We start from the raw sequence: 9,592 nt of genomic DNA, 5'->3' as shown, positions 1-9,592 counted from the left end.
CATGTGGCAACACTAAACCTTTTTATTTCCTTGGTATTTAGTTTTTTTCTGTACTTACTGCACTTTGAGGTTTTATTTTGGTACCAAAATGTGTCATGACGGTTTGCAAAAAAAAGAATTCTGCACGATCTTTGTATGACACAGTAACCCAGTTAATGTTGGAGTAGAGCAATTTTTAACTGGACTTCTACGCTGAATACTTAAGTGGGCTGTTGTAATGCATTCAGTAGGAAGTGGGTTGATAACAGTTTTCTGTGCGTGGTTTTTGGAAGAGCCAAAAAAAAGAGAGACCTCCATCTCTGTCACCAATTTTAGTTTTTGCATGAACTTCTCTGGGAGAATTGATTTGGTTACTTTGGTCATATGTTATATCTTTTTATTGTTATATTTATATTCTTGTCTCTCTACAATCGGGGAAAAAATCTTTTATTTCAACATTGGCATCTCTCTGAATGTAGCTCCAGAAAGCCGTGGGGCCGGAGATCACCAAGAACGATCTGGTCCCAGCCTTCCAAAATCTTCTGAAGGACTGTGAAGCTGAGGTCCGTGCTGCTGCAGCCAACAAAGTAAAAGGTCAGTACATAAATACACACGTTAATTAATGGAAACTTTAATGCCGGATGGAGACTTCCTGAAAAGACTAACTGCTTGGTTAAATGGAAAAACTTGAAAACAACTTCATGTCCGGTCTGTTTGACGTTTTCTCCATGTACTCTTCTTCTCTCTGTTAGAGTTCTGTGAGAACCTTCCAGAGGACAGTCGTGAGCAGATCATCATGACTCACATTCTGCCCTGCGTCAAGGTAAAAATATAAACTTCCTGTCTGCCACATTGTGACATTTTCTCTGGTACTTCACTTCAGAGCTGAACAAAAAAAAAACACTTTGATTCGCTGAGTTTTTAAGCATGAAAATGGACTAAAGGCTCATCTTTTTATAGCCGTCCCCAAAGGCTTTATCCTGACGTGTGCTGTTATGACGTCCACTCGAAAACTGGATTGATGATCTTTTGTTTACCAACTTAATTGCTGATATCTAAAATGTGGTGAACCACTAAAAAAACTGAAAATAAAAATAACTAGCTATGCTGTTGCAAAGAATAACTGTGCACTCGTAACGATAAGTAACGAAGGTTGAAGTTTAACCAGGAAAGCTCTGGAATTGTAAACACATTTACGGCGTGCACTTTTGATTAATGATCACATTAGCCTCCATTATCTTCTTCCAACCGTGGTCACTGGGCGTCTGTTTACAGGCGGTGTATCGCCTGGCGAACTTGACTCATTTCTCTCCAGATGAGAACCAAGATGTAAACAAAAATTAATAATCAGGAATCTAAATATTTCCACTGCTCTAGATTGACAAATGTGTGTTTTTGCTTGGAAGCTCTCGATCTGAGTAAACCGTGAAACTCATTCAGGGACATGCACGCACTAAAAAAGGGATTGTGTGACTCCAACCTTTAAGAGACAGCAGATCTGCAGATATGGAAAGATGCTCACTAACATAACCCCGAACCAAAAGGAGGCATGTTTACTGCGGTGGTGCAGAAAACAGACATGGTCTGAGTACCGGTGTGGATCAGACTTTGAACAGCAGGTGGCACTGTTGCTTTTTTTTGTTCAACAATAAGTTCAGTCTTGGTGCTACCAGTACTGATCAAAAATTCTTATATCATTGCCAGTTTTTTATTTTTTATTTATTTAATTCACTAATGCTAGAGGCAGCACGGGTAGACGTGCAGTGAAATTCTGTTTCTAAAAGATACAGATCGGCATCACAAATAATAATTCTGCTTATCCTGTCAACAGTGGAACAAAGCCATGCAGGTAGCAACAAACTGACACACAACCCTTACAAAGCTGTAAAGACGTCACATGATAATAAATCAAGAACATATGAAACGTGATGCTTTAGTGCACGTCCCGCTACCTGTAGGCGCCCTGATTGTTAATTAAAATTGACATTTTCAGCAGTGGTGCGGTTCTTTAGCTGCCATAAGCTTTGATGTGACAGCTTTAACAGTTTGAAATAATCAGTGAACAAGGCGAGCAATCTACAATTTCTTTGCCACTTGTTTTAAAAAAAATATATTAATACATAGCCATTTTCCTGTCGACATCATACGTGAACTTATGCCACCTACAGCAGTTAAGTGCAATGACTGTTTGTCTGCACTAGTATTAAGTCCATTTTGCCGTGTATTTACAGAGAGGGAGGCTGTAATCGACCTGTGTGTTGTGAATATGACCCATAGCGGCATAGTCTCAGTGTTTATTTACGTGCTTTCTGTCTTAACGATTTGTTTGTGCTGATCTTTCTGTCTCCAGGAACTTGTTTCAGACACCAACCAGCATGTGAAGTCAGCTCTGGCCTCGGTCATTATGGGCCTTTCAACCATCCTGGGCAAGGACAACACAATAGAGCACTTGCTGCCTCTCTTCCTGGCTCAGCTCAAGGACGAGGTAAAGGAAATGCGGACTTGTAATCACGGGTCCCAATTTCTCCATTCCGTTTTGCACAGCTGGCTTTGGAAATTCTCAAGGCGGCGCTTTAGTTTGGTAACAGCAAAGGCTTCCTGCGAGGCGCCTGAGGTTTGACCAGCTTCTGTGGCCTTTTAGTGATCGGCACGACTGAGACCGGGTAAAGCCACTTAGCCACAGCCGCCAGATGTACCTGGCCTGCCACCTGGCTGGGTAGGAGGATGATTCATGCTGTCGGCAGCCAGACATAGACCTTAGAATTAGAAGACTGAATTGCTGTGTCTAGAGGCAAGTGTAATGAAACGCTTGAAACCAAGTCAGTTATTGTTTGATGCATTTTGATTGTACGTGTAGTTGAAAATGTAGATATTTACTGGCTAAGCTAGATCAGTTTGAGCTCCACGTGTAGCACAGAATAGTTTTGTAGATTGGACACATCCTTCGATCAGTCCGCTTTGCATTTCAGGTATTTTTGTGACTCAGTATTTTACTTTTCTGTAACGATTTGTCTCCAGAGCGCTCTAGAGTTTGCGTTAAGTTAAAGCGGGCTGGGTTTTAGCTGATGAATGTCCTCGTACACTCGAACAAGAAAACCCAGTAACATGTTGTTTGACGAATACATTTTCATGACGTTCATTTGCATATCGAGTTTGGCACATTAAACACACAGGTATAGACATGATTTGGACATCTCGAGGCTGTCAGTTCTTCCACTGCTTTTCTTTAGTCCTATTTAAAGATGGCCCCATTTCCTCACAGCACAAACACAAGACCAAGAGTGTCTAATTAGATTACGGTCCAAACTGACAGCTTTGACTTGCAAATTTCAATAATTCAACGCGCATCTATCCGAGGACAGTTTTTAAAGGAAGCAAGATGGAGACCGTTCTGCAAACATGTCATCGATTCAAGAGCTGAATTATTTCAAATTGTCACTACGCCTTATTCGGCTGCTCCTCTGCTCCCACTTAGTGGAACCGTCCTGATGGAGTGTCAAATCATGGGGCGGGATGATATATGCAATACGTGGATGAAAAGTCAAATCTAGCTGCTGGTCCAGATCAGAACTAAAGCAGATCTCCATTTAGGAATATTGGATATAAACTTGGGTTACGTTATTTTAGACAAAACTTACGTGGAAGTCTGTCTTGTTTAGAGTAACTAAAGTGTCTCGCCGTGGCCAGAGCCAAGAAATCTTCTCTTTTCGGAGAGGGTAAAAAACCGTGCTGTAGCTAAAAATCTTTATTTGACTTCAAATTACATTATAAATATTTCTCTAATATCTGAATATTTTGTGACTGACGTGTGCAGGCATAAGCGTAACATGCCATGCTTAATTTCTCTGTCTCAGTGCCCAGAGGTGCGTCTCAACATCATCTCCAACCTAGACTGCGTGAACGAGGTGATTGGCATCCGTCAGCTCTCCCAGTCACTGCTGCCGGCCATTGTGGAGCTGGCAGAGGACGCCAAGTGGAGGGTCCGCCTCGCCATCATTGAGTACATGCCCCTGTTGGCAGGACAGCTGGTGAGTCATGGGTTCTAGGAACGCAGCTGTAGCCCGTATAAAATATGTTTTAAAGGTCTTTCTAATTAGTACCATGCATAGAACCAGATCTATTAGAAATGTGCAGACTTTATCAGAGCCGTCTGTAGACATCCAGGACAACGCTCTAATTACACTGTCTGTGTTTTCCCAGGGAGTGGAATTCTTCGACGAGAAGCTCAACACCCTTTGTATGGCCTGGCTTATTGACCACGGTAAGGCTGGGTTTAACTTTTCCAAGGAGCTGTGCGAGGTGTTAACAAAATGTAACCTTGAATCCCTCAAAACTAAGTTTTTATTAAGTAGTTGTATAAATATAAGCAGCTTTTTCGCCCAGTATAATTTAACCCTGAGTATATATTTAGTCCCAAATATTATCCATAATTTCTAGTTTATTTCATTTTGTTACATCATAACCTCCTAAAAATCACAGAAGGACCCTGACATCTCGTTTCTGCATTTTCCACTTGTGGTCATTTTATTTGCTTTGACCCCCTTAGTGACTTTTTAATAAGACACTAGTTCCTTTCTGACGAACGTCCCATACAACTCCTGCTACATCTGTTTCCGTGACACACGTCGGCAAAGTTGCATGAACTGTCAGTACACAAGTTTGTGTTTGACTTGGGTTTTCCATATCTCAGAGCATCAACGCTCTTACTCACCCGAGCCTGGCCGGTCTGCAGCCAGGTCTCCGCTTAACCTCTGTGATACTGTCAGGGCTCGATCTTTGCTTCTTTTCCCATGAGTACATGTGCTGTCAATAAAGTGTGCAATTACGAAAGAGCCGGGCGTCTTAACACTTGGCATGAGCCTTAAAATGTTGACGACACTTTTTTCAAACATTGAAACAGATTTGACAACATTGACACAACATTTAAAGCTCAAGTGACTCAACGTGAAAACAGAACTCTGATTGGCTTATTGGGTCTTACGACATGTGGGACTGTGGCGTGCCATCCAACAACCCACAGCACACTTTTTGAAACAAGATTACTAAAAGTTATTTAGAACAATTTTAGTAAATTCAAGTGTTGCCATTAGGAGGAGGTTGGCTAAAAGGAGCGCGTTGAGCGTCATGACTGCATAAATCTACAGTCCACCGCACGATCCATGCACTATCTATAACCTGGATGAGTAACTAACTTAACCACGCAGATCAATAAGTTTAGGATTTGAACTGTAACACCTTTTTTTTAGATCATTTTTTTTTGCCTTTTATGATAGTACAGCTGAAGATAGACAGGAAGCAGGGGGCAGAGGGGGAGTGACACGCAGTAAATTAGCCGTCCGATGCGGGATTCGAACCGGGGCCAGCTGCAGCGAGGACTATAGCCTCCACACACGGGGCGGCCGCTTTTTAAATGTCACATCCCATCAACGCTACGATTGGTTAAACATCTTTCAACAAAAGCCGCTCTGTATACTAAATAACCAGCAGCCAAACCAAAACCTTTCAATTTTAACTCCTCGACAGCTGAGCTGGTTCTAAGGATCTTGAGTAGGAGGACGTGGTGCTGGTGCATAATCAAAGCGGGTCACCAACGCATCGCTCTTGCTTGTTTCTATATAATGGGCTGCTACAACCACAGTACTGTGACTTCTTCATGTCCAACAATGTTTTGAATGATTAGCCGTGAGTGGATGTGCACATACCTGTTTTTAGGGGCAAATGTGAGTGAGAGACTAGCACCCCTCAAGCCCTGACTATTACCACCAGAACAAAGAGCCTGTGGTTGCAGGATATAGATTGATTGTTGTAGATGGTGGCGGTGTGTGTGAAAATTGGAGGGACGGGCTAAAGGTAAGGGAGAAACGTGGCAGTCAGCAGCTCTCTGCAATCATGTACCGGCTAATGGACGGGCTGAATAAAAGGCCCCGTCCTCTCTCTGAACTCCATGTGCGGCGCGCCGAGCCGCGAGGATGAAAGGGCAACGTAAAAAAGACGACTACATCCTGTAGTACAGCGGTTTTGACAAGTTATCAGAAAGTCATTAGAGTCTGAATTACCACTTTCTACGTGTGTGTCACTTAAGCTACTTAATTTAATCTCGTTCATGTCGGCCACGACCTGAAACGCATGCTGTGGGTTTATGCTGCAGATGAAGAGCTAAAAAAAATGACTCAAGTCACTGTGGGTTAGTTTGTGTCTGCCCAGCAGTTTAAACTGTTCTGTGAGTCAATCATTCATATTCAAATGCAAGAACAGAAGAGCAGCGTACATACAGAACAGGCTTTTGCATAAATGTTTCACTCGGTGTACAGTGTTCCCTTCACATGGAGTTTTCCAATTAGAGACACACGTTCTCGGTGGAGGACAAAGGCCCAGCTGGGTTACATCATTGGAATGCTGCTGATGTGAGTTTCCATACCGTGTGTGTGTGAGTGTTTGGCTGTGGCCGGGGTTAGGGCTGTGCCACCCTTACATAAGCTCTCAAAGAAAGACTGCAGGATCTCTATAACATGTTCCATGTTTTCTGATGCTTTATCATCCTGATACTCAGTAGACGTTGTAAGAAGTCAGTGTTGTTAATGTAGTCTAAAACAGAGCATGTGAGTGGAATGGGGAGAATTTCCGCTGCTCGTTCACTCCACTGAAAGCGGCTCCGCACTCGGTTCAGACTTCACCCAGCTCCGCTCAGATTGCTCACCGCTTGTGTTTTAATTTGAGCTTGAACCCTGATAACGCCGTGATGTATGTGTCAGGCTCTGCTGCACACACAGAGAGGTTATGGGATGTTTTACTCACCAGACCACTTCCTTATAGTGGTGCTATGAAACTGAAGCAGGATGGAGAGGGACATGAGCTGACTCCTTCCAAAATCCCCCTGTCTGTCGTGCAACAGATGCTGTGTGTACAGAATAAACCAACACAAAACAAATTATGGACTGTGAGTGGATGTGATCTGAGCCACACAGCCAAAGTCGAGCAAACCATTTACACACGACTTTAATTTTCTAGTGTATGCCATCCGTGAGGCGGCCACCTGTAACCTAATGAAGCTGGTGGAGAAGTTTGGAGCTGAATGGGCTCAGAACACCATCGTGCCCAAAGTGCTGGGCATGGCCAACGACCCCAATTACCTCCACAGGATGACCACTCTATTCTGCATCAACGTGAGTTCACCATTTTCTGTCTCAAACTAATATTAGCTCCCTTTTTTAAAATAAGGTATTTGTCCATTATTTAGTAGTTGCTGTAATTCACTGTTGTCCGTCCTGCTTGACCGCTTTGTGTTTCGTCTCTCAGGCGTTGTCAGAGGCGTGCGGCCAGGATATCACCACTAAGCAGATGCTACCGGTGGTCCTCAAGATGTCCAACGACCAGGTGGCCAACGTCCGCTTCAACGTGGCCAAGTCCCTTCAGAAGATCGGCCCCGTCCTTGACAGCAAGTATGTCGCGTCACTGACTTCAGCGCCAGATGTTTTTCTCTCTCCACGCTAATAAAAAAATGTAATTAAATAATTCCGGTCTGTCTTTGCCTCACAGTGCCCTTCAAACAGAGGTGAAGCCGGTGCTGGAGAAGCTGGCCACAGACACAGACATGGATGTCAAGTACTTTGCCCAGGAGGCTATCAGCGGTCAGTATTTCTCTCTGACTGACGTGACTCATGTTTCATATCATTTGAAAACCGGATGAAGTAAAAACATTCCTCCTGTTCTCTTTCACAGTTTTGGCCCTAGCATAAAACCAACCCAACATGGCTAAACCAGACGACCACCCGGAACAACAACGCAAACACTTTTACAAGATATTTATTGATGTGCAGGAACAACTGGTTAATGTATAGAGAAAGCTGTTAACAATTGTTTTATCCTCTTTCTTTTTTTTTTCCCTTTTGTTGACTGTCCAATGGTAGACCACGTCCAGGCGTAGCACAGACTCCTCGTTGACCTTCCTCCTCGCTGTAAATGGGTGCTTTTGGAAAAAAAAAAAGGCAAAGTGTGATCAATCTGCATTAAGTGGTGCATGCTGACTAACCTGCTACTGTACTAGCTAGGCATCGCTAACCAGAACCCCCTTTCACATTCCTCCCTTTGACGCCCTCGGGCCGCTGTTGTGCTTTAACCGCAGTCGTTGCAGCATACCACATGTCTACGTTCGCCACCTAGCACCTCGGAGGCCACGCTTGGCTCTCTGTGCCGCCGCACTGTCCTCCCGACGCTAGACGCAAACTCTGAGCAACAGATGGTTCAACAAGCTGTTTGTTTTGCCGAGCTTCCTCCCGAATCGGCCCTTCGGTAGCTTCTCTCTATTCGCCGACTTCTCTGGCGTGGCTCTCCAGAGGAGCGATTGACGGGCGCGTGCAGGTCTGCCAGGCTATAAAACAATGAGGTGTCCATTACTGCATGTAATCTGATGCACTCTCTCAATGATTGCATGTACTGATCAATCTCAAATAGTGTTCCCCCCCCCCCCAACTCCAGACCACCCTGCCCTTCTGTGCCGTTTGCTTTCTGCGGCAACACGGATTTAATTGGTCGAACCAATGAATTACCTCGGCCCGCCGTAATGTGGACCAGCTCAGTCGTAAAAGTGTTGCTCCTAATCATCCCTCTTTCAAAATCCTCAGTGATTTCTGTTGATGTGCTAGGGTGGGAAGTTGTAGTCATTTGTGATTTTTCTGCAATATGTTCTCGGCATTGTTCTTAATCTTTGTGCCAATGACTTTGATGAGCAGTAGTATTTTCTTTTAGTGTGCCTAGGTAAACAGTTTTCACCTGTCCTTTCCTGTAAAAGAGACGACTTTGTTGTTTCTTGTAAGGGACACTTTATTCCTCGGGACGTTAATGGGATTTTAAAGCTAAATTGACAACAGCTGTCAGAGGGCAGTGGGACTATCAAAACCATGGCACTCCTCGTGTCCTAGAGCCACCCAGTCTTTCCTTAAAGTACATGCCAGGTCCTCCACTGTACACGAGATTTACAAGCATAAGGTCAGCGAATGTGAAGGGCCACCCAGCGATTCATGCTTACAAACCTCGACGCGATGGAGAACAAGCGCATGCTTTCAAAGAAAGTGGGATGGGGGGGGACATGGAGCATGTGTACGTAAGGCTGCATAATGTTTTATTATGGGGTGGGAGCTGGGGTGGTTATGGGCGGGTTGAATAAATGTATCGTCTGTGTTGATAAAAGAAACTTTTGTCTTTCCCTCAACTGCTCCCGCTGTTCCCTTCTCCTCCTCCCCCCTCCCCTCATTTTGTTCTCTTGAATAAACCTTGATTGTTGATTGTCCTGTATCAAGAAGACTGTGCTTTTATTTTTATTTTGAATTCTCTTCACAATTGGGATGCTGTACTACTGTATCTTGATCTGAATAAAGTAACACAAAGGAACCGGTCTAGCCTGCTTTCATAGCTATGTTCAACTCAAGTACATCAAGGCCTCTTGTCACTGTAATTGCCAATTTACCTACATGGTGGCAAGCAACAGGAAATTATCAAAGCAACCACTTTATTAGAATGTATAATGAACATACTAATGAATTACCAGTGAAATATACAGTGCTGTAATGACGTTCACATTAAATCACAATAACAAGTTCATGAGTTTATTAGAAGT

At 43.7% G+C, this 9,592-nt stretch overlaps 1 protein-coding gene across 1 annotated transcript in view; it reads left to right on the top strand.

Annotated features, from left to right (window-relative positions):
• Window positions 1–9,366, top strand: part of ppp2r1bb (protein phosphatase 2, regulatory subunit A, beta b) — a 22,692-nt gene extending 13,326 nt beyond the window's left edge. The window contains exons 7-15 of the mRNA XM_010729629.3: window positions 459–573; window positions 732–802; window positions 2,330–2,464; window positions 3,834–4,007; window positions 4,180–4,240; window positions 6,988–7,142; window positions 7,276–7,418; window positions 7,516–7,607; window positions 7,699–9,366. Of these exons, the coding sequence (XP_010727931.1) occupies window positions 459–573; window positions 732–802; window positions 2,330–2,464; window positions 3,834–4,007; window positions 4,180–4,240; window positions 6,988–7,142; window positions 7,276–7,418; window positions 7,516–7,607; window positions 7,699–7,715 (963 nt within the window). The 3' untranslated portion in view covers window positions 7,716–9,366. The remainder of the gene's footprint in view (window positions 1–458; window positions 574–731; window positions 803–2,329; window positions 2,465–3,833; window positions 4,008–4,179; window positions 4,241–6,987; window positions 7,143–7,275; window positions 7,419–7,515; window positions 7,608–7,698) is intronic.
• The last annotated feature ends 226 nt before the right edge of the window (window positions 9,367–9,592 follow it).

This window comes from Larimichthys crocea, chromosome VII (assembly GCF_000972845.2).
Source record: "Larimichthys crocea isolate SSNF chromosome VII, L_crocea_2.0, whole genome shotgun sequence".
Taxonomy (NCBI): Eukaryota; Metazoa; Chordata; class Actinopteri; family Sciaenidae; genus Larimichthys; species Larimichthys crocea.
The sequence above is the reverse complement of the archived record's forward strand: the minus strand, read 5'-3'. Positions and strand labels throughout refer to the sequence as shown.